This window comes from Hemibagrus wyckioides, linkage group LG01, assembly GCF_019097595.1.
Source record: "Hemibagrus wyckioides isolate EC202008001 linkage group LG01, SWU_Hwy_1.0, whole genome shotgun sequence".
Classification (NCBI taxonomy): Eukaryota; Metazoa; Chordata; class Actinopteri; order Siluriformes; family Bagridae; genus Hemibagrus; species Hemibagrus wyckioides.
In genome coordinates, this window is record NC_080710.1 from 356,876 (window position 1) to 382,373 (window position 25,498).

The window sequence follows — 25,498 nt, forward strand, 5'->3', positions numbered from 1 at the left end:
TATACTTGGGTCGTGTGTGTGTGTGTGTGTGTATACTTGGGTCACATGTCTTTGTGTGTGTGTATACTTGGGTCATGTGTGTGTGTGTGTGTATACTTGGGTCACATGTCTGTGTGTGTGTGTGTATACTTGGGTCACATGTCTGTGTGTGTGTGTATACTTGGGTCACATGTCTGTGTGTGTGTGTGTATACTTGGGTCACATGTCTGTGTGTGTGTGTATACTTGGGTCACGTGTGTGTGTGTGTGTGTGTGTGTATACTTGGGTCACATATCTTTGTGTGTGTGTGTATACTTGGGTCACATATCTTTGTGTGTGTGTGTATACTTGGGTCACATATCTTTGTGTGTGTGTATACTTGGGTCACATGTCTTTGTGTGTGTGTGTGTGTATACTTGGGTCACATGTCTTTGTGTGTGTGTGTATACTTGGGTCACATGTCTTTGTTTGTGTCTCTTTCAGATGGGTAGAGCGGCTCGTGTGATGGACGCAGAGACGCGGTTAGCGTTAGTATGTCGCTCAGCTCTCAGCAGTGTTCAGGCTCAGGCTAAAACTCCCAGGGCTCGCGCACACACCCCTGCGACCGGTGGGGTTCGCGCACACACCCCTGCGACCGGTGGGGCTCGCGCACACACTCCACCCTCCACCAAACGCCAACAGTTCCTGCAGGTGTGTACAACCTTAGTACTACTGTAACTCTTCTCATCACATTCTTTCTCACTGCTTTTTACACACACACACACACACACACACACCAGTCCTAGAGTGATTGTGAGCATGTGTGTCAGTCTGTGAAAACAGTTAACTTTGAATTTTAGACATTTACTCCTGAACACAGTAAACATGACATCCTTCATGGAAACTGAACTGTTACTTAAATGTCTGTGTGTCACTGTCTGTGTCTGTGTGTGTGTCTGTCACTGTTTGTGTCTGTGTGTGTGTCTGTCACTGTTTGTGTCTGTGTGTGCGCCACTGTCTGACTGTGTCACTGTATGTTACTGTGTGTGTGTCTCTCTGTGTGTCTGTCTGTGTGTGTGTGTCTGTCTGTCTGTGTGTTACTGTGTGTGTCTCTGTGTCTGTCACTGTGTTACTGTGTCTGTTTGTGTCTGTCTGCTTGTGTGTCTCTCTGTGTGTGTGTGTCACTGTGTGTCTCCCCTCTCAGGTAGCGAAGACTCTGTTCAGTGATGAGTGTCTGCGTCCGTGTCCCCGGTGTGAACATCCTGCTCGCTGTCACTCTGTAAAAGCTGAAGGTGTGTGTAGCTGGAGCGAGTGTGTGTTCCATTTCTGCACTTCCTGTCTGCGGGCCTATCACGGCTCAGCTGACTGCACACGCCTTCCCAACCTGCACACACGCAGGAAGGGGCGGAGCCAGCTGTTACCAGGCAGTGCACAGAGCAAGCACAACATCAAGAGACTGTAACACACACACACACACACACACACACACACACACACACACACACACACCCGTACAGCTTGTGTGTGTGGTGGTGGGGGGGGTGGTTGGGGGACATGCTGCTAAAAGGTTGTGTTAGAATGATGAACTGTGATTCCACATTATGTCCAGTACACTGTTTCTACGTGTCCTTTAGTTGTTCAGCTGTACAGTGTGTGTGCGGTGTACGTTCCTGCTGTTTTTATGGATTGTTTTAATAAAGTAGTTTTATTCCTTTATCTAACCCTGTAATTCATTTTGATTCTTTATACACACACTTCACCATGGAGAAATCCCTACACACACACACACACACACACACACACACACACACCCCTGATCCTCACACACTCCAGAATAAACTCACTTCTGCTGTTATTTATTAGAGAACTGAGAGGAGAACTCGGAGCTGCTATAGTGAGGAGCATCAGGAGAACCAGAGTGAGAAGATCTTTTTATTCTGTGTCTTCAGGAATCATGAGTGTGTGTTTTTTACTTTTTCTATCAACTGTTTGGGTTTGACATGATAAATCATTTCTGCTAACCTCCTAAACCGTAACCCCTAACTCCTAAAGCATAACACAATTCAATTGAACAGTGGACATTGTCTCAAAGCAGCTTTACAGAACATAAGAAACAAAAAAAGTGTTTATTTTTAACAGTCCTAGTTGTTAGACAAAATCATCCCTAGTGAGAAGCCTGTGGGGACTGTGGCAAGGAAAAATTCTCTTAGATGGTATGAGGAAGAAACCTTGAGAATTAATGTAGTCTAATATTACACCCAGGTCTTTCTCTGTCCAGCTAGTAGTAACAGTGCATCCTTCTAAATGCATGTTGAATTGTGAGAGCTTCTGTGTACTGGTTTTTGGACCAATAAGTAATATCTGTCTTATCAGAATTTAATAATAGAAAATTATCGGTCATCCAATCTTTAACACACTCAGTTAATCTAGACAAATTAGATATTTCATCTGGTTTTGATGAGATATATAGCTGGGTATCGTCAGCATAACAATGGAAACTAATCCCATGTTACCCAAGGGAAGCGTGTAAAGTGAAAGCAGAGGTCCTAAAACTGACCCTTGTGGGACCCCATATTTCACTGGCACTACACTGGACAGTTCTCCATTTAAATCTACAAAATGGTATGGATCAGAACGGTAGGATCTCAACCATTTTAATGCCTGTCCCTGCATACCTGTGTGATTAGATAACCCCTAAATCCCTAATCCTCTCCCCCGCTCTCTCTCACTCTCTCTCTGATTTATTGACCACTGTACCCTTTCAGAATGTCCTGTCCACACCTGGGGCTCTCATCATCTCTACAGTTCTCTTTCTTGGGGACTTAGATGTTTCGTTCACTCCGCCGCCGGGGTACCACAGAGCCTGGATGCCGCAGCAGTGGTAGACACAAGCCAAGTCTCAGCCGAGGACCTCTCCCCCTCCACCGCCACCCGTTTGAAATCTCGACCCGCAACCGCTTCGCTCCCCTTCGCGAGACGGGGTGCGACGCGGTGATCATCGGAGATTCCAATGTCCGGCACATCCGTGCTACTGCGGCTAAAGGTAAGGTGCGCACTCATTGCTTTCCTGGTGCTCATGTTCTTGATGTCGCTGCACAGGTACCCGCGATCCTCCACAAGAACATCAGAGCTGTGGTCCTCCATGCTGGCACGAACGACATCAGGCTGAGGCAGACGGAGATCCTGAAGAAAGTCTTCAGGAGCCTGGTAGAGAAGGTTCACACCACATCGCCCACGACAAGGATCATCATGTCCGGACCACTTCCCATGTTCCAGCGAGGAATCGAGAGGTTCTGTAGGCTATTTGCATTTAATGAATGGTTACAGTCTTGATGTCAAGACCAGAAATTACCCTTTGTCGATAACTGGAATATTTTCTGGGAGCATCCTAGGCTCTACCGTTCTGATGGCCAGAGCTGGAGCAGCAGTCCTCTCGGACAACATCTCCAGGACACTACACACCATCTGACTGGTAAGTCTTACCTTAGATTACAATTAGAACAGCTACTGTTCAACTCACCAGACTGATACAAGTTCACACATAGCTCGTCCTATAGAAACTGTGTCTGTTCCCCAATTAGTGAGATCAAAGGATAAATTCGTGAATAGCTCTCGATATCATCTAATCACAATTAAACCTGACAAAGGCCAAATAGGTAAAAAAACAATTTCTTAAGTTTGGGCTTCTCAGCATTAGATACCTTGCACCAAAAGCATTTATTGTTAATGAAATGATCTCAGATAATAGTCTTGATGCACTCTGTCTTACCGAAACCTGACTTAGACCAAATGACCACATTGGTCTGAATGAGTCTACTCCATCAGGATATTCCTATAAGCATGAGCCCCGTCAGACTGGTGGTGGAGGTGGTGTTGGAACCATCTATAACAATTCTCTTACCGTTGCTCAGAAAACAGGACCCAGGTTTAATTCCAAGTGCTTGTCCTTAATGTAGCACTCACAGACATGCATAATAAATCCCTGCTATCTCTTGCCCTGGCCACCGTGTACAGACCCCCGGGGCCCTAAGGTGATTTTCTTCAAGAGTTTGCACATTTACTCTCAGATCTTTTGATCAGTTTTGACAAAGTGTTGATTGAAGGAGACTTTAACATTCATGTAGACCATGCTAATGATGCTTTAGGACTCGCATTTATAGATTTACTAAATTCCTTTGGGGTTAAACAAAACATTAATAGACCGACTCTTCGTTTTAATCAAACGTTAGATTTAGTTATATCACATGGGACCGATGTCACTGATATAGATATTCTACCTCAAAGCGATGACATCACAGACCATTACCTCTTAGTGTACACGCTACCTGTAGAACATATTAGACATGTCTCTCTATGTTATCAATTTGGTAGAACTATTTCAACAATATCTGCCAGATCTGTCTCAACTTCTTACTAGACCCCAAAATGCAGATGATTTAGATGAAGTAACTAACAGCATAGGCACTATTTTCACCAGCACATTAGACACTATTGCCCCCATCCGACTAAAAAAGGTCAGAGATAAAACACCTGCACCACGGTACAATAGTCATACTCACGCCCTCAAGAGAGCAACCCGTAACCTCGAGTGAAAGTGGAGAAAAACCAAATTAGAAGTTTTTAGAATTGCGTTTAAAGACAGTTTGTCCAGCTAAAGACAGGTTCTAAAAGCTGCGAGGGCCAAGCATCTGAGCAAACTGATAGAAATAAACCAGAACAATCCCAGATTCTTATTCAGTACAGTGGCTAGACTAACAAAGCATCAGATTCCTGGAGAGAGTATTCCATCATAGTTTAGTAGTGAGGACTTTATGAATTTCTTCACTGAAAAAATTGATAGTATCAGGAACAAAATATTGGATGTTCAACCTCTGACAGTATCCCGTGATCCAGAAGGAAGAGCTATTTAAACTTATCACCACGGCTAAACCAACAACGTGTTTGTTAGATCCAATTCCAACTAGACTGCTGAAAGAAGTGATACATGCAGCTGGAGAGCCTCTTCTTAATATTATTAACTCTTCGTTATATCTAGGTCATGTCCCAAAATCTCTCAAGTTAGCAGTTATTAAGCCTCTTCTTAAGAAACCTAAACTAGACCCTGATGAAATGTAAAGCTGCTTTGAGACAATGCTCTTTGTAAAAGCGCTATACAAAAATAAATTGAATTGAATTGAATATTTGGATCGCCTCACTGCCCTGTCAAATCAATACTACAGCATCTACACACACACACACACACACACACACACACACACACAAACACACACACAGGTTTGACATCAGGATGATGTTTATTCTACAAATAAAGAGGTGAAACAGATGAGTGGAAATTCATCTCAATACCAGACTGGTGATTTGGGACAAAGCCGACTTCTGCGAGTCCGTCTCTCCGTGTCCAGTTGCCGTGATGTGCACTACAGCACTGATATAGTGTAGTAAAAAATAGCCACGCCCACAATCAGAATGGAGTCATGACAGCTGCTACATCCTAAACCGCCATGCTAGTGCTCTGAAAGTGCATGGCTGACCTGCCGCGTGTGTGATGTGGGACGCAGCAGAGCCAGGGCTAGTGCACTATTCCAGCACTGAGTATAGTTTATTGGTGGACCCTGACGTCTGAAATCTAATAAAGTTAGTGCTTAGAGTCGCTACATTTCATCAGCATGAGCGGGTTTAGCCGTGTCCACGTCCACCGCGGCACCTCCCACAGGATAAGACTCCGCCCCGTTTCCCACCGTCGCAGAGCGGTTTCCTCTGAGTGCATCGTCCTGAAGCAGCACTTCCTGTTTCCTGTCTTCTCTCTCCAAGGTGTCTGCTCCCTCGCGCTCCACTCTGCGCGTGTCCGCTGCGACCTGCTGAAGCTCCACTAGGAGGTTTTTATCGTCCACTGCGCTCTCAGACTGGACGAGCGGCGACGCCTCATCGTTCAGGATGTTTCTGGAAATTACTGCATGGGGAAAACAACACACAGAATTCTTAATTTATTACAGAAATGTTAGCAAGTTTTCTGCTCCAATCAGAGAGCAGACATGTGTCATGCGAGTGTGAATGTGATGAGGTGATGATCATCAAGCCACACCTCCAGTGGGCGTATACGTCTCCTCAGAGGCTTTCACACGCAGACTAAAGGGACGAAAACTTGGGAAAATAATCAGCGTTAAAGAGAAGAGCAAAATCTGGAAAGAAAACAACAGTGGTTAGAGGTCAGTGAGCAGGTCAACATTTAACAACCGCGCTGTTCACACAAATCAATTCAACTAGCCTTCACACTAAAGCTAGCCATTTAGCCCGAGAGAATATTCTTTAAACATTTAGCGATTAGCCTGTAGTGACCCCTACTGACCATGATGCAGGTGCTGGTCTGAGCCGCTTTACTCGCTGTCTGTTTCACCAGAGACTGTAAGTTCCTCAGCTGTGCTAACAGAGACCTGAACACACACACACACACACACATTTTTATATATATATATATTTACACACACACATTTATATACAGTATCTCACAAAAGTGGGTACACCCCTCTAATTTCAGTAAACATTTTAGTATAATCTTCTCATAGGACAATACTACTTTAGAGTAGTCAATGTGCAGCTTGTATAGCAGTATAGATTTCCTGTCCTCTGAAAATAACTCAACAAACAGACATTATTATCTAAATAACTGGCAACGAAAGTGAGTACACCCTAAGTGATAAAAGCTGTACATCGTTTAACCATGTCACAGGTCCTATTTATCATGTTCATGTGTTTGTCAGCTTGATAGGACCATACAAATGTGTGTATCTTATATTAGAGCATTTAAAATTTGGTGCTTTAAGTACAATTCACTCATATTGACCACTGGATGATCAACATGGCACCTCATGGTAAAGAACTCTCGGAGGATTTGAGAATTAGATTTGTTACTCTCCACAAAGATGGGTTATGCTACAAGAAGATCAGTAACACCCTGAAACTGAGTTACAGTACAGTGGCCAGGGTCATTACAGAGGGTTTTCCAAGACAGGTTCCTCTCTGAACAGACCTCACAGGGTCGATCAGCGAAGTTCTCATGCTGTGGGTCAGATGCAGAAGCTGGCTTTGAAAAACAGACACATGAGTGCTGCCAGCATTGCTTTAGAGGTTGGTCATCATGGTCTGGGGCTGCATGAGTGCTGCTGGTACTGGGGGGCTGTGGTTCATTGAGGGAAACATGGATTCCAGCATGTACTGTAACATTCTGAAACAGAACATGATACCCTCCCTTCAAAAACTGGGCCAAATGTCAGTTTTCCAACAACCCCAAACACACCGCCAAGATCACAACTGCCTTGCTGAGGAAGGTGAAGGTGATGGAGTGGCCAAGTATGTCTCCAGACCCGAACCCTATTGAGCACCTGTGGGGCATCCTCACACAGAAGGGGGAGAAGTGCCATGTGTCTAACATCCAGCAGCTCTGTGATATCATTATGGAGGCGTGGAAGAGGATCCCAGCAACAACATGTGCAGCTCTGGAGAACTCCATGGCCAGGAGGATTAAGGCTGTGCTAGATAACAATGGTGCTCACACAAAATATTCACACTTTGGACACATATATACTGTGTATATATACACACACACACATGATATATATATACACTATATTGCCAAAAGTATTCGCTCACCCATCCAAATAATCAGAATCAGGTGTTCCAATCACTTCCATGGCCACAGGTGTATAAAATCAAGCACCTAGGCATGCAGACTGTTTTTACAAACATTTGTGAAAGAATGGGTCGCTCTCAGGAGCTCAGTGAATTCCAGCGTGGAACTGTGATAGGATGCCACCTGTGCAACAAATCCAGTCGTGAAATTTCCTCGCTCCTAAATATTCCACAGTCAACTGTCAGCTGTATTATAAGAACGTGGAAGTGTTTGGGAACGACAGCAACTCAGCCACGAAGTGGTAGGCCACGTAAACTGACGGAGCGGGGTCAGCGGATGCTGAGGCGCATAGTGCGAAGAGGTCGCCAACTTTCTGCAGAGTCAATCGCTACAGACCTCCAAACTTCATGTGGCCTTCAGATGAGCTCAAGAACAGTGTGCAGAGAGCTTCATGGAATGGGTTTCCATGGCCGAGCAGCTGCATCCAAGCCATACATCACCAAGTGCAATGCAAAGCGTCAGATGCAGTGGTGTAAAGCACGCCGCCACTGGACTCTAGAGCAGTGGAGACGCGTTCTCTGGAGTGACGAATCGCGCTTCTCCATCTGGCAATCTGATGGACGAGTCTGGGTTTGGCGGTTGCCAGGAGAACGGTACTTGTCTGACTGCATTGTGCCAAGTGTAAAGTTTGGTGGAGGGGGGATTATGGTGTGGGGTTGTTTTTCAGGAGCTGGGCTTGGCCCCTTAGTTCCAGTGAAAGGAACTCTGAATGCTTCAGCATACCAAGACATTTTGGACAATTCCATGCTCCCAACTTTGTGGGAACAGTTTGGAGCTGGCCCCTTCCTCTTCCAACATGACTGTGCACCAGTGACCAAAGCAAGGTCCATAAAGACATGGATGACAGAGTCTGGTGTGGAGGAACTTGACTGGCCTGCACAGAGTCCTGACCTCAACCCCATAGAACACCTTTGGGATGAATTAGAGCGGAGACTGAGAGCCAGACCTTCTCGTCCAACATCAGTGTGTGACCTCACAAATGCGCTTCTGGAAGAATGGTCAAAAATTCCCATAAACACACTCCTAAACCTTGTGGACAGCCTTCCCAGAAGAGTTGAAGCTGTTATAGCTGCAAAGGGTGGACCGACGTCATATTGAACCCTATGGATTAGGAATGGGATGTCACTTAAGTTCATATGCGAGTCAAGGCAGGTGAGAGAATACTTTTGGCAATATAGTGTATATGGAGCTTACAGTTGTGTGTATGTGTGTGTGTGTGTATTACTCACATGTTGTGTTTCTCCAGCTGCTCCACTGTTCTCTGGAGGTCCTTATTCTGTGCTGAACATGCTGCAACCCTGACACACACACAGACACACAATAATGTTATTGTTTGTTTGTTTGTTTTTGTTTGTTTGTTTATATAAATATAAAGTGCACCTGCTCTCCAGACCATCGATGTACTCTTTCTTGCGGCGTCTGCTGTCCTGAGCCGACTGTTTATTACGGATTTTACGGCGCACTTTTTTCAGTATTCTCTCCTCTGCCTGTGTATACACACGCACGCGCACGCGCACACACACGCGCACACACACGCGCACACACACGCACACGCGCGCACACGCGCGCACACGCGCACACACACGCACACAGACACACAGACACACAGACACACGCACACAGATGATGATAGTTTGCCTGTGGCTCAGTGTGTGACACAGTGAGGTTACTTTGACAATACAGTAGTACTGTGTCCCAGGTGTGATTTGGGACACAGCCTCTGACTCATGTGAGATGTGATTCTGTGGCTGTGTCTCAAATCCTGTCCTGAATCCTGTCCCACATCCTGTCCCGAATCCTGTCTAAAATCCTGTCCTGATAGGACAGTGTTCATATCACACTCTCCTGTGTCACCCAAATGAGAATGGGTTCCCTTTTGAGTCTGGTTCCTCTCAAGGTTTCTTCCTCATACCATCTAAGAGAATTTTTCCTTGCCACAGTCGCCTCAGGCTTTTCACTAGGGATGATTCTGTCTAACATCTAGGACTGTTTACACTGTTTTTTGTTTCTTATGTTCTGTAAAGCTACTTTGAGACAATGTCCATTATTAAAAGGGCTATATAAATAAAACTGAATTGAACTGATTCCTGTCCTGAATCCTGGGACACAGCCCCTTTTGATGTTCACAGAAGTGCTGTACCTGGTCCAGTACCATGTGATTTGACTCACGACTCCTGGAGCTTTGTACCATGAGAGCAGTGATGTGACTGTGGCATTGTACCTTGGTGAGTGGCAGGTTGTTGGGCAGGGACACGCCCTCCTGATCGAGAAGCTTCTGTTCCTCCTCAGTGAGAGTCAGCTCCGGATACAGCTGGAACATCACACATCACACACCATCATCACACATCACACACCATCATCACACACACCATCATCACACACCACCATCACACATCACACACCATCATCACACACACCATCATCACACACCATCATCACACACCATCACACATCACACACCATCATCATCACACACCATCATCAAACATCACACACCATCATCACACACCATCATCAAACATCACACACCATCACACATCACACACCATCACACACCATCACACATCACACACCATCATCAAACATCACACACCATCACACATCACACACCATCACACATCACACACCATCACACATCACACACCATCACACACCATCACACATCACACACCATCACACACACACCATCATCACACACCATCACACATCACACACCATCATCACACACCATCATCAAACATCACACACCATCATCACACATCACACACCATCATCATCACACACCATCATCAAACATCACACACCATCACACACACCATCACACACACCATCACACACCATCATCACACCATCTTCACACATCACACACCATCATCATCACACCATCATACATCACACATCACACCATCATCATCACACATCACACATCACTCATCATCACACATCACTCATCATCACTCATCAATCACACATCACACATCACTCATCACTCATCAATCACACATCACACATCACTCATCACACATCATCACTCATCACACATCACTCATCACCACTCATCACACATCACTCATCATCACACATCACACATCATCACTCATCACACATCACTCATCATCACACATCACACATCACTCATCACACATCACTCATCAATCACACATCACTCATCAATCACACATCACTCATCACACATCACACATCACACATCACACATCACTCATCACACATCACACATCACACATCACTCATCATCACACATCACTCATCATCATCACACATCACACATCACTCATCATCACACATCACTCATCATCATCACACATCACACATCACTCATCATCACACATCACTCATCATCATCACACATCACACATCACACATCATCACACATCACACATCACTCATCATCACACATCACACATCACACATCACACATCATCACTCATCACTCATCACTCATCACACATCACACATCACACATCACTCATCATCATCACACATCACACATCATCACACATCACTCATCACACATCACTCATCATCACACATCACTCATCATCACACATCACACATCACTCATCATCATCACACATCACACATCATCACACATCACTCATCATCACACATCACTCATCATCACACATCACTCATCATCACACATCACTCATCATCACACATCACTCATCATCATCACACATCATCATCATCACTCATCATCATCACTCATCATCATCATCACACATCACTCATCATCATCATCACACATCACATCACTCATCATCATCACACATCACATCACCACACATCACCACACATCACACATCATCACTCATCATCATACATCACTTATTAATAACGTGCCATTGTGCAGAAGGAAACACTAACACACTCACCAGGCCATCATTAATGGAGTGGGGGGCGTGGCTAAGATCAAACAGGGTGTGATCAAGATCAGAGTGGGCGTGGTTGAGCTCAGGATGGGCATGTTCCACTTTAATGGTAGAAACCAGCGGCAGCTCGTTCACCACACATGAGTCAGACACCAGCAGCGGAGAAGTCCATTCATCTAACACCCAATGACATCACAGTTTTAGAATCGTACATCCACTCCACCTTGTTACATCACCACTTCGTTACTTCATCTCCACCTTATGTCATCACCACCTCGTTATACATCTCCACCTCACGTCATCTCCACCTCATTATGTCATCTCCACCTCGTTACGTCATCACCGCCTCATTGTCATCTCCACCTCGTTACATCAACACCACCACGTTACGTCATTTCCACCTTATGTCATCTCCACCTCGTTCCGTCATTTCCACCTTGTCATCTCCACCTCGTTACGTCATTTCCACCTTACTACATCTCCACCTCGTTACATCAACACCACAACATGAAGCTAACAGAAATTTGACCTTGCCCTGACCTTGGATCAATTCAAGAATCTAATCAGTTCCTCTGCAGAGAAAACTCCACATCAACCCTACCACCAGCGTTCTCTTCTTTTTCAGGATTACCCAAAGCCACACCTCCTCCACTCACTGATGCAGGCATAAAGATTCAAGCAGCTAAACCTCCAGAAGAAACTTTGGGGAACACATCTGTCAGGACCTCGCACACAACACATTTTACAAACAATATCTACAAAAATAGTGAATAATATCTAGACAGATAGAGATGTTTATGGTGGACGCACCAAGCTCGATGGAAATAATGTCTACTTTCTGCTGCTTCTGTTGGTCTCCGCCCACTCCACTGATGTCATACACAACCTGATAGACAGTGGGTGTGACCGGTGTCAGGGGGTGGGTGGGGTCAGGAATGTCAGAAGCAGCACTGTCGCTGTCTTTGAAGACCTCGTTTGGGTTCACCGTGTGAAGAACATCCTCTGACTCACTGTCGTTAAAACTCTGAGTGTGAAATGATATCCGAACAAAAACGTTAGCATTCATACATTAATTACACACACTTCATTAAATACACACAACTGTGGATTAGAACGGCAGTGTGTAAGTCTGTTGATTAAAGTGGAGGGGTGTAATTCTTGATTAAAGAGGCGGTGTGTAAATCTTGATTAAAGCAGCAATGTGTCAGACTGCTGATTAAAGCGGCCATGTCTAAGACTTTTGCTTAAAGTGGAGGTGTGTCAGACTGTTGATTAAAGCGGTGGTGTGTCAGACTGCTGATTAAAGCAGCAGTATGTAAGACTGTTGATTAAAGCGGTGGTGTGTCAGACTGCTGATTAAAGCAGCAGTATGTAAGACTGTTGATTAAAGCGGTGGTGTGTCAGACTGCTGATTAAAGCAGCAGTATGTAAGACTGTTGATTAAAGCGGTGGTGTGTCAGACTGCTGATTAAAGCAGCAGTATGTAAGACTGTTGATTAAAGCGGTGGTGTCAGACTGCTGATTAAAGCAGCAGTATATAAGACTGTTCATTAAAGCGGTGGTGTGTCAGACTGCTGATTAAAGCAGCAGTATATAAGACTGTTCATTAAAGCGGTGGTGTGTCAGACTGCTGATTAAAGCAGCAGTATATAAGACTGTTCATTAAAGCGGTGGTGTGTCAGACTGCTGATTAAAGCAGCAGTATATAAGACTGTTGATTAAAGCGGTGGTGTGTCAGACTGCTGATTAAAGCAGCAGTATGTAAGACTGTTGATTAAAGCGGTGGTGTGTCAGACTGCTGATTAAAGCAGCAGTATGTAAGACTGTTGATTAAAGCGGTGGTGTGTCAGACTGCTGATTAAAGCAGCAGTATATAAGACTGTTGATTAAAGCGGTGGTGTGTCAGACTGCTGATTAAAGCAGCAGTATATAAGACTGTTGATTAAAGCGGTGGTGTGTCAGACTGCTGATTAAAGCAGCAGTATGTAAGACTGTTGATTAAAGCGGTGGTGTGTCAGACTGTTGATTGAAGTGGTGGTGTGTCAGACTGTTGATTAAAGCGGTGGTGTGTCAGACTGTTGATTAAAGCAGCAGTGTGTCAGACTGCTGATTAAAGCAGCAGTATATAAGACTGTTGATTAAAGCGGTGGTGTGTCAGACTGCTGATTAAAGCAGCAGTATGTAAGACTGTTGATTAAAGCGGTGGTGTGTCAGACTGTTGATTGAAGTGGTGGTGTGTCAGACTGTTGATTAAAGCGGTGGTGTGTCAGACTGTTGATTAAAGCAGCAGTGTGTCAGACTGCTGATTAAAGCGGTGGTGTCAGACTGCTGATTAAAGCAGCAGTATATAAGACTGTTGATTAAAGCGGTGGTGTGTCAGACTGCTGATTAAAGCAGCAGTATATAAGACTGTTGATTAAAGCGGTGGTGTGTCAGACTGCTGATTAAAGCAGCAGTATGTAAGACTGTTGATTAAAGCGGTGGTGTGTCAGACTGCTGATTAAAGCAGCAGTATATAAGACTGTTGATTAAAGCGGCGTTGTCAGACTGTTGATTAAAACAGCAGTGTGTAATTCTGCAGATTAAAGCGGCAGTGTGTTAGACTGCTGATTAAAATGGCGTTGTGTCAGACTGATGACTAAAGCCACGGTTATGTAAATCTGTTGATTAAAGCAGCAGTGTGACAGACGGCGGTGTGTGTGTGTGTGTGTGTAGTGTATAGAGATCTGTGTGTGTGTGTGTAGTGTATAGAGTTCAGTGTGTGTGTAGTGCATAATGTGTGTGTGTAGTGTATAGAGTTCAGTGTGTGTGTGTGTAGTGTATAGTGTGTGTGTAGTGTATTGTGTGTGTGTGTGTGTGTGTGTGTGTAGTGTATAGAGTTCAGTGTGTGTGTGTGTAGTGCATTGTGTGTGTGTAGTGTATAGAGTAGCACAGGGAGTGTGTGTAGTGTACACAGTAGCATAGGGAGTGTGTGTAGTGTATAGAGTTCAGTGTGTGTGTGTGTGTGTGTGTAGTGTATAGAGTTCAGTGTGTGTGTGTGTAGTGCATAATGTGTGTGTGCAAGTCTATAGAGTTCAGTGTGTATGTATGTAGTGTATAGAGTTCAGTGTGTGTGTAGTGCATAATGTGTGTGTGTGTAGTGTATAGAGTTCAGTGTGTGTGTAGTGCAGTGTGTGTGTGTGTAGTGTATAGAGTTCTGTGTGTGTGTGTGTGGTGTATAGTGTGTGTGTGGTGCATAATGTGTGTGTAAGTCTATAGAGTTCAGTGTGTGTGTGGTGTATTGTGTGTGTGTGGTGTATTGTGTGTGTGTAGTGCATAATGTGTGTGTAGTGTATAGAGTTCAGTGTGTGTGTGTAGTGCATAATGTGTGTGTAGTGTATAGAGTTCAGTGTGTGTATAGTGCATAGTGTGTGTGTGTAGTGTATAGAGTTCAGTGTGTGTAGTGCATATTGTGTGTGTAGTGTATAAAGTTCAGTGTGTGTATAGTGTATAGAGTTCAGTGTATGTGTGTAGTGTATAGTGTGTGTGTAGTCTATAGAGTTCTGTGTGTGTGTAGTGTATAATCTGTGTGTAGTGCATAGTGTGTGTGTAGTGTATAAAGTTCAGTGTGTGTGTGAAGTGTATAGAGTTCAGTGAGTGTATAGTGTGTGTGTGAAGTGTATAGAGTTCTGTGTGTAGTGTATAAAGTTCAGTGTGTGTGTGTAGTGTATAGTGTGTGTGTAGTGTATAGTGTGTGTGTAGTGTATAGAGTTCTGTGTGTGTGTGTGGTGTATAGTGTGTGTGTGTGTGTGGTGTATAGTGTGTGTGTGTGTAAGTCTATAGAGTTCAGTGTGTGTGTGGTGTATTGTGTGTGTGTGTGTGTGTGTGTGTAGTGCATAACGTGTGTGTAGTGTATAGAGTTCAGTGTGTGTATAGTGCATAGTGTGTGTGTAGTGTATAGAGTTCAGTGTGTGTAGTGCATAGTGTGTGTGTAGTGTATAAAGTTCAGTGTGTGTGTGAAGTGTATAGAGTTCAGTGTATGTGTGTAGTGTGTGTGAAGTGTATAGAGTTCTGTGTGTAGTGTATAAAGTTCAGTGTGTGTGTGTGTAGTGTATAGAGTTCTGTGTGTGTGTGTGTGTGTAGTGTATAGTGTAAAATGTGTGTGTTACTCACAGACTGATGGTGAAGGACCCATCCCTCTTCATACACACACGGAGGACAGGACTTGGGGATGAACGTTTTGTCTTCCATTACTGCGTCTTCATCACTTTGCCCCACACACACACTTCCTGTGTCCTCACACACTTCCTGTGTACACAAAGAGCAAGAAAGGTCAAAGGTCACAGAATAATGAACAGTCAAATGTGTGTGTATAGTGTGTGTAGTGTGTCTGTGGTGTACAGTGTGTGTGTAGTGCACAGTGTGTAGTGTGTGTGTACTATATGTGGAATGTGTGTTTGTGTAGTGTGTGTAGTGTTTAGTGTATATGTAGTGTACAGTGTGTCTGTAGTGTGTGTAGTGTACAGTGTGTGTGTAGTGTGTACTATATGTGGCGTGTGTGTGTAGTGTTTAGTCTGTGTAGTGTACAGTGTGTGTGTAGTGTGTACTATATGTGGCGTGTGTGTGTAGTGTTTAGACTGTGTGTACTATATGTGGAGTGTGTGTGTGTAGTGTTTAGACTGTGTGTACTATATGTGGCGTGTGTGTGTAGTGTTTAGACTGTGTGTACTATATGTGGTGTGTGTGTGTGTAGTGTTTAGACTGTGTAGTGTACAGTGTGTGTAGTGTGTACTATGTGGCGTGTATGTGTAGTGTTTAGACTGTGTGTACTATATGTGGAGTGTGTGTGTAGTGTTTAGACTGTGTACTATATGTGGAGTGTGTGTGTGTAGTGTTTAGACTGTAGTGTACAGTGTGTGTGTAGTGTGTACTATATGTGGCGTGTGTGTGTAGTGTTTAGACTGTGTGTACTATATGTGGTGTGTGTGTAGTGTTTAGACTGTGTGTACTATATGTGGCGTGTGTGTGTGTGTAGTGTTTAGACTGTGTGTACTATATGTGGAGTGTGTGTGTGTGTAGTGTTTAGACTGTGTGTACTATGTGGCGTGTGTGTGTAGTGTTTAGACTGTGTGTACTATATGTGGAGTGTGTGTGTGTAGTGTTTAGACTGTGTGTACTATATGTGGAGTGTGTGTGTGTAGTGTTTAGACTGTGTGTACTATATGTGGTGTGTGTGTGTAGTGTTTAGATTGTGTGTACTATATGTGGAGTGTGTGTGTAGTGTTTAGACTGTGTACTATATGTGGAGTGTGTGTGTGTAGTGTTTAGACTGTGTAGTGTACAGTGTGTGTGTAGTGTGTACTATATGTGGCGTGTGTGTGTGTAGTGTTTAGACTGTGTGTACTATATGTGGCGTGTGTAGTGTTTAGACTGTGTGTACTATATGTGGCGTGTGTGTGTGTGTAGTGTTTAGACTGTGTAGTGTACAGTGTGTGTGTAGTGTGTACTATATGTGGCGTGTATGTGTAGTGTTTAGACTGTGTGTACTATATGTGGAGTGTGTGTGGGTAGTGTTTAGACTGTGTATACTATATGTGGAGTGTGTGTGTAGTGTTTAGACTGTGTGTACTATATGTGGTGTGTGTGTGTAGTGTTTAGACTGTGTGTACTATATGTGGCGTGTGTGTGTAGTGTTTAGACTGTGTGTACTATATGTGGAGTGTGTGTGTGTAGTGTTTAGACTGTGTGTACTATATGTGGAGTGTGTGTGTGTAGTGTTTAGACTGTGTGTACTATATGTGGTGTGTGTGTGTAGTGTTTAGATTGTGTGTACTATATGTGGAGTGTGTGTGTAGTGTTTAGACTGTGTACTATATGTGGAGTGTGTGTGTGTAGTGTTTAGACTGTGTAGTGTACAGTGTGTGTGTAGTGTGTACTATATGTGGAGTGTGTGTGTGTAGTGTTTAGACTGTGTAGTGTACAGTGTGTGTGTAGTGTGTACTATATGTGGCGTGTGTGTGTGTAGTGTTTAGACTGTGTGTACTATATGTGGCGTGTGTAGTGTTTAGACTGTGTGTACTATATGTGGCGTGTGTGTGTGTAGTGTTTAGACTGTGTAGTGTACAGTGTGTGTGTAGTGTGTACTATGTGGCGTGTATGTGTAGTGTTTAGACTGTGTGTACTATATGTGGAGTGTGTGTGGGTAGTGTTTAGACTGTGTATACTATATGTGGAGTGTGTGTGTAGTGTTTAGACTGTGTGTACTATATGTGGTGTGTGTGTGTAGTGTTTAGACTGTGTGTACTATATGTGGAGTGTGTGTGTGTGTAGTGTTTAGACTGTGTGTACTATATGTGGAGTGTGTGTGTAGTGTTTAGACTGTGTACTATATGTGGAGTGTGTGTGTGTAGTGTTTAGACTGTAGTGTACAGTGTGTGTGTAGTGTGTACTATATGTGGCGTGTGTGTGTAGTGTTTAGACTGTGTGTACTATATGTGGTGTGTGTGTGTAGTGTTTAGACTGTGTGTACTATATGTGGCGTGTGTGTGTGTAGTGTTTAGACTGTGTGTACTATATGTGGAGTGTGTGTGTGTGTAGTGTTTAGACTGTGTGTACTATGTGGCGTGTGTGTGTAGTGTTTAGACTGTGTGTACTATATGTGGAGTGTGTGTGTGTAGTGTTTAGACTGTGTGTACTATATGTGGAGTGTGTGTGTGTAGTGTTTAGACTGTGTGTACTATATGTGGTGTGTGTGTGTAGTGTTTAGACTGTGTGTACTATATGTGGCGTGTGTGTGTGTAGTGTTTAGACTGTGTGTACTATATGTGGAGTGTGTGTGTGTGTAGTGTTTAGACTGTGTGTAATATATGTGGTGTGTGTGTGTAGTGTTTAGACTGTGTGTACTATATGTGGCGTGTGTGTGTGTAGTGTTTAGACTGTGTGTACTATGTGGCGTGTGTGTGTAGTGTTTAGACTGTGTAGTGTACAGTGTGTGTAGTGTGTACTATGTGGCGTGTATGTGTGGTGTTTAGACTGTGTGTACTATATGTGGCGTGTGTGTGTAGTGTTTAGACTGTGTAGTGTACAGTGTGTGTAGTGTGTACTATGTGGCGTGTATGTGTAGTGTTTAGACTGTGTGTACTATATGTGGAGTGTGTGTGTAGTGTTTAGACTGTGTGTACTATATGTGGAGTGTGTGTGTAGTGTTTAGACTGTGTACTATATGTGGAGTGTGTGTGTGTAGTGTTTAGACTGTAGTGTACAGTGTGTGTGTGTAGTGTGTACTATATGTGGCGTGTGTGTGTGTAGTGTTTAGACTGTGTGTACTATATGTGGCGTGTGTAGTGTTTAGACTGTGTGTACTATATGTGGCGTGTGTGTGTGTGTAGTGTTTAGACTGTGTAGTGTACAGTGTGTGTGTAGTGTGTACTATATGTGGCGTGTATGTGTAGTGTTTAGACTGTGTGTACTATATGTGGAGTGTGTGTGGGTAGTGTTTAGACTGTGTATACTATATGTGGAGTGTGTGTGTAGTGTTTAGACTGTGTGTACTATATGTGGTGTGTGTGTGTAGTGTTTAGACTGTGTGTACTATATGTGGCGTGTGTGTGTGTAGTGTTTAGACTGTGTGTACTATATGTGGAGTGTGTGTGTGTAGTGTTTAGACTGTGTGTACTATATGTGGAGTGTGTGTGTAGTGTTTAGACTGTGTGTACTATATGTGGCGTGTGTGTGTGTAGTGTTTAGACTGTGTGTACTATATGTGGAGTGTGTGTGTGTAGTGTTTAGACTGTGTATACTATATGTGGAGTGTGTGTGTAGTGTTTAGACTGTGTGTACTATATGTGGTGTGTGTGTGTAGTGTTTAGACTGTGTGTACTATATGTGGCGTGTGTGTGTGTAGTGTTTAGACTGTGTGTACTATATGTGGAGTGTGTGTGTGTAGTGTTTAGACTGTGTGTACTATATGTGGAGTGTGTGTGTGTAGTGTTTAGACTGTGTACTATATGTGGAGTGTGTGTAGTGTTTAGACTGTAGTGTACAGTGTGTGTGTAGTGTGTACTATATGTGGCGTGTGTGTGTGTAGTGTTTAGACTGTGTGTACTATATGTGGCGTGTGTAGTGTTTAGACTGTGTGTACTATATGTGGCGTGTGTGTGTGTGTAGTGTTTAGACTGTGTAGTGTACAGTGTGTGTGTAGTGTGTACTATATGTGGCGTGTATGTGTAGTGTTTAGACTGTGTGTACTATATGTGGAGTGTGTGTGGGTAGTGTTTAGACTGTGTATACTATATGTGGAGTGTGTGTGTAGTGTTTAGACTGTGTGTACTATATGTGGTGTGTGTGTAGTGTTTAGACTGTGTGTACTATATGTGGCGTGTGTGTGTGTAGTGTTTAGACTGTGTGTACTATATGTGGAGTGTGTGTGTGTGTAGTGTTTAGACTGTGTGTAATATATGTGGTGTGTGTGTAGTGTTTAGACTGTGTGTACTATATGTGGAGTGTGTGTGTAGTGTTTAGACTGTGTGTACTATATGTGGCGTGTGTGTGTGTAGTGTTTAGACTGTGTACTATATGTGGAGTGTGTGTGTGTGTAGTGTTTAGACTGTGTGTAATATGTGGTGTGTGTGTGTGTAGTGTTTAGACTGTGTGTACTATATGTGGAGTGCGTGTGTGTGTAGTGTTTAGACTGTGTGTACTATATGTGGCGTGTGTGTGTAGTGTTTAGACTGAGTGTACTATATGTGGAGTGTGTGTGTAGTGTTTAGACTGTGTGTACTATATGTGGAGTGTGTGTGTGTAGTGTTTAGACTGTGTGTACTATATGTGGAGTGTGTGTGTGTAGTGTTTAGACTGTGTGTACTATATGTGGAGTGTGTGTGTGTAGTGTTTAGTCTGTGTGTACTATATGTGGAGTGTGTGTGTGTAGTGTTTAGACTGTGTGTACTATATGTGGAGTGTGTGTGTAGTGTTTAGACTGTGTGTACTATATGTGGAGTGTGTGTGTGTAGTGTTTAGACTGTGTGTACTATATGTGGCGTGTGTGTGTAGTGTTTAGACTGTGTGTACTATATGTGGAGTGTGTGTGTGTAGTGTTTAGACTGTGTGTACTATATGTGGAGTGTGTAGTGTACAGTGTGTGTGTAGTGTATATGTGAAGTGTGTGTTTGTGTAGTGTTTAGTGTTTAGTCTGTGTAGTGTACAGTGTGTGTGTAGTGTATCATGTGTGTGTACTCATTTAGTGTGTGTGTAGTGTATCGTTTTGTGTGTGGAGGGTGTGTTTGTGGAGTGTATGTTTGTGTAGTGTGTGTAGTGTTTAGTGTGTGTAGTGTACAGTGTGTGTGTAGTGTACAGTGTGTGTAGTGTATCGTTTAGTGTGTGTAGTGTACAGTGTGTGTGTAGTGTATCGTTTAGTGTGTGTAGTATATGTGGAGTGTATGTTTGTGTAGTGTGTGTAGTGTATAGTGTGTAGTGTATAGTGTACAGTGTGTGTGGTGTATCGTTTAGTGTGTAGTGTACAGTGTGTGTGTAGTGTATAGTGTACAGTGTGTGTGGTGTATCGTTTAGTGTGTAGTGTACAGTGTGTGTGTAGTGTATAGTGTACAGTGTGTGTGGTGTATCGTTTAGTGTGTAGTGTACAGTGTGTGTGTAGTGTATAGTGTACAGTGTGTGTAGTGTATCGTTTAGTGTGTGTAGTATATGTGGAGTGTATGTTTGTGTAGTGTGTGTAGTGTACAGTGTGTAGTGTATAGTGTAGTGTGTGTGGTGTATCGTTTAGTGTGTGTAGTGTACAGTGTGTGTAGTGTACAGTGTGTGTAGTGTATAGTGTACAGTGTGTGTGGTGTATCGTTTAGTGTGTACAGTGTGTAATGTACAGTGTGTGTGTAGTGTACAGTGTGTGTAGTGTACAGTGTGTGTAGTGTATAGTGTAGTGTGTGTGGTGTATCGTTTAGTGTGTGTAGTGTACAGTGTGTGTAGTGTACAGTGTGTGTAGTGTACAGTGTGTGTAGTGTATAGTGTACAGTGTGTGTGGTGTATCGTTTAGTGTGTACAGTGTGTAATGTACAGTGTGTGTGTAGTGTACAGTGTGTGTAGTGTATAGTGTATAGTGTGTGTAGTGTACAGTGTGTGTGTAGTGTATCGTTTAGTGTGTGTAGTATATGTGGAGTGTATGTTTGTGTAGTGTGTGTGTAGTGTTCAGTGTGTGTAGTGTACAGTGTGTAGTGTGTGGTGTATCGTTTAGTGTGTGTAGTGTACAGTGTGTGTGTAGTGTATCATTTAGTGTGTGTAGTATATGTGGAGTGTATGTTTGTGTAGTGTGTGTGTAGTGTTCAGTGTGTGTAGTGTACAGTGTGTAGTGTGTGGTGTATCGTTTAGTGTGTGTAGTGTACAGTGTGTGTGTAGTGTATCATTTAGTGTGTGTAGTATATGTGGAGTGTATGTTTGTGTAGTGTGTGTGTAGTGTATAGTGTACAGTGTGTGTGGTGTATCGTTTAGTGTGTGTAGTGTACAGTGTGTGTAATGTGCAGTGTGTGTGTAGTGTATCGTTTAGTGTGTGTAGTATATGTGGAGTGCATGTTTGTGTAGTGTGTGTGTGTGTAGTGTTCAGTGTGTGTAGTGTATAGTGTACAGTGTGTGTGGTGTATCATTTAGTGTGTGGAGTGTGTTTGTGTAGTGTGTGTAGTGTTCAGTGTGTGTAGTGTATAGTGTGTGTAGTGTTCAGTGTGTGTAGTGTATAGTGTGTGTAGTGTATAGTGTACAGTGTGTGTGGTGTATCGTTTAGTGTGTGTAGTGTACAGTGTGTGTAGTGTAGTGTACAGTGTGTGTGTAGTGTATCGTTTAGTGTGTGTAGTATATGTGGAGTGTATGTTTGTGTAGTGTGTGTGTAGTGTTCAGTGTGTGTAGTGTACAGTGTGTGTAGTGTGTGTGGTGTATCGTTTAGTGTGTGTAGTGTACAGTGTGTGTGTAGTGTATCGTTTAGTATATGTGGAGTGTATGTTTGTTTAGTGTGTGTGTAGTGTACAGTGTGTGTAGTGTATAGTGTACAGTGTGTGTGGTGTATCATTTAGTGTGTGTAGTGTATCGTTTAGTGTGTGTAGTATATGTGGAGTGTGTATTTGTTTAGTGTGTGTAGTGTTGTGTGTGTGTGTGTGTGTGTGTGTAGTATATGTGGAGTGTGTGTAGTGTGTGTAGTGTTTAGTGTGTGTAGTGTGTGTGTAGTATATGTGGAGTGTGTTTGTGTAGTGTGTGTAGTGTTTAGTGTGTGTAGTATATGTGGAGTGTGTTTGTGTAGTGTGTAGTGTTGTGTGTGTGTGTGTGTGTGTGTGTGTGTAGTATATGTGGAGTGTGTGTGTGTGTGTGTGTGTGTAGTATATGTGGAGTGTGTGTTTGTGTAGTGTGTGTAGTGTTTAGTGTGTGGTGTTGTGTGTGTAGTATATGTGGAGTGTGTGTGTGTAGTGTTTAGTGTATGTAGTGTATAGTGTACTGTGTGTGTGTATTGTACAGTGTGTGTGTGTAGTGTACAGTGTGTGTAGTGTATTGTTTAGTCTGTGTGTAGTGTTGTGTGTATAGTGTACTGTGTGTGTAGTGTATTGTTTAGTCTGTGTGTAGTGTTTAGTGTGTATAGTGTACTGTGTGTGTAGTGTATCATTTAGTCTGTGTGTAGTGTACTGTGTGTGTGTAGTGTATCGTTTAGTGTGTGTGTGTAGTGTACAGTGTGTGTAGTGTACTGTGTGTGTGTAGTGTATCATTTAGTCTGTGTGTAGTGTACTGTGTGTGTGTAGTGTATCATTTAGTCTGTGTGTAGTGTACAGTGTGTGTGTAGTGTATCGTTTAGTGTGTGTAGTGTACTGTGTGTGTGTAGTGTAACGTTTAGTGTGTGTAGTGTACAGTGTGTGTAGTGTATCATTTAGTCTGTGTGTAGTGTACTGTGTGTGTGTAGTGTAACGTTTAGTGTGTGTAGTGTACAGTGTGTGTAGTGTATCATTTAGTCTGTGTGTAGTGTACTGTGTGTGTGTAGTGTATCGTTTAGTGTGTGTGTGTAGTGTACAGTGTGTGTAGTGTACTGTGTGTGTGTAGTGTATCATTTAGTCTGTGTGTAGTGTACTGTGTGTGTAGTGTATCGTTTAGTGTGTGTGTAGTATACAGTGTGTAGTGTATCGTTTAGTGTGTATAGTGTACAGTGTTTGTAGTGTATCGTTTAGTGTGTGTGTGTGTAGTGTACTGTGTGTGTGTAGTGTATCATTTAGTCTGTGTGTAGTGTATTGTTTAGTGTGTGTAGTATAGTGTGTGTAGTGTATCGTTTAGTGTGTATAGTGTACTGTGTGTGTAGTGTATCGTTTAGTGTGTATAGTGTACAGTGTGTGTAGTGTACAGTGTGTGTGTAGTGTATTGTTTAGTATATGTAGTGTGTGTGTAGTGTACAGTGTGTGTGTTTGTGTAGTGTACAGTGTGTGTGTAGTGTATTGTTTAGTATATGTACTGTGTGTGTAGTGTATGTGGAGTGTGTGTAGTGTACAGTGTGTGTGTTTGTGTAGTGTACAGTGTGTGTGTAGTGTATTGTTTAGTGTGTGTGTGTGTGTAGTGTGTGTAGTATATGTGGTGTGTGTGTGTGTGTAGTGTACAGAGTGTATAGTGTGTGTATAGTGTGTGTAGTATATGTGGAGTGTGTGTGTAGTGTACAGAGTGTATAGTGTGTGTAGTATATGTGGAGTGTGTGTGTAGTGTACAGAGTGTATAGTGTGTGTGTGTGTGTGTGTGTACAGTGTGTATATATGATTCCCAGCTGTCTCTCTGAACTTTTCAGTGATTCCCTTCAGTCTCTCCTGGACTGTCTCAGGGGCATTAAACATTTGCTCCAGCGTAACCCTGACACATCATTAGTAATCTGTGGTCAGTCCAGGAGCTGCTTGACCAGGAGGACCGGTCACCTTTTCCCACATGTGGAGTGTTTGAGTGTTCTTCATTCTGAGCGCAGTCAAGATCAATAAAACACTTCTCAGTGCAGGACTGGACAACAGCAGGTTCTTGTACCAGGCTTTCAGTCCTCACACACACACACACACACACACACACACAGTCCCCAGCTTCTGGTCACTGGTGTCCAGAGCTCAGTTTAAATTCTCTTACATTCACACCTCACACTAAAAGGTGACACACCTGTAATCGCTGATACACACACACACACACACACACACACACACCTGTGGAACCAGTTTCTCTGGACATTCTCCCATTTCTGCTTTTAAATCTTGTCACTAATCCTTCAGTTCATCTCTGCTTCTAGTCTATGTGGTGTGTATGTATACACACACACACACACACACTCCACCTTGTCCAGGTGTTTGTCTGTAAACACACTACTCCATTATTATTCTTATCAATACTGATGAATGTTGTGGGGGGGCTTTTTCAAACTCACGCTTCCGGTAGATGACCCGTGCCCCGTGTCCACTCCCTCCGTCTCGCGCATCGCTCTACACCGAGTTACCGTGTTATTTCAGGGTCTTTAATGCGCGTGACCGCAGCTCCAGACTCAACTCCGCACATCCGTGTGTTCAGGCTAACAATCAGGATACGCGTTAGTTAGTAAAATAAACATACAATCTCCATCCCATGTACACGCCTAGTGCTTTTAAAACTGTCGATCCACGTATTCACTCAGTCTGCGCCGTACTGACGTCGGAGTGACTGGCCTCAGCGCGGACCAATCAGGAGGCTCGAAGTGGTACACGTCACTGTGCCGGAAGTTTATAGAGACCTTTGAGCTTGTAGTACAACCTCTGACTAAAATCACACAAACCTTCTCTCGCCTGCTAGATATTCCTCTTACACAAGATAATACTCGACACTATTTAATAAATATAAATTTATTAACTCTTAATAAATGCCAGTGGAGTGTGGGTGTTATACAGTCGTTATACCCGGATGTTGTGTCTGCGTCTGATTTGTGCATGTTTCTCTGGGTAATGTAGTTCTCTAA

At 43.3% G+C, this 25,498-nt stretch overlaps 2 protein-coding genes across 4 annotated transcripts in view; one reads left to right on the top strand and one right to left on the bottom strand.

Moving 5' to 3' along the window:
- The window catches only part of fbxo43 (F-box protein 43), a 13,863-nt gene extending 12,304 nt beyond the window's left edge, over positions 1–1,559 (top strand). For both annotated transcript variants that reach the window (XM_058397735.1, XM_058397743.1), the window contains exons 4-5: positions 463–669; positions 1,163–1,559. In XM_058397735.1, coding sequence (XP_058253718.1) covers positions 463–669; positions 1,163–1,420 — 465 coding nt within the window. In that variant the 3' untranslated portion in view covers positions 1,421–1,559. The remainder of the gene's footprint in view (positions 1–462; positions 670–1,162) is intronic.
- A 3,674-nt stretch (positions 1,560–5,233) lies between these two features.
- Positions 5,234–25,181, bottom strand: creb3l4 (cAMP responsive element binding protein 3-like 4). Of its 2 annotated transcripts, XM_058397510.1 has the most exons (11): positions 24,938–25,181; positions 15,691–15,825; positions 12,349–12,562; positions 11,542–11,714; positions 9,867–9,956; positions 9,026–9,132; positions 8,875–8,943; positions 8,675–8,746; positions 6,305–6,389; positions 6,041–6,137; positions 5,234–5,908 (listed from the first exon to the last, which is right to left on the bottom strand). In XM_058397510.1, the coding sequence occupies exons 1-11, from the start codon at positions 24,986–24,988 to the stop codon at positions 5,610–5,612; spliced, it is 1,392 nt and encodes a 463-aa protein (XP_058253493.1). In that variant the 5' UTR covers positions 24,989–25,181; the 3' UTR covers positions 5,234–5,609. The 2 variants fall into 2 exon arrangements, with proteins under 2 accessions (XP_058253493.1, XP_058253502.1); XM_058397519.1 differs by lacking the exon at positions 8,675–8,746 and having other exon boundaries at positions 24,938–25,179.
- Between the last annotated feature and the right edge of the window lie 317 nt (positions 25,182–25,498).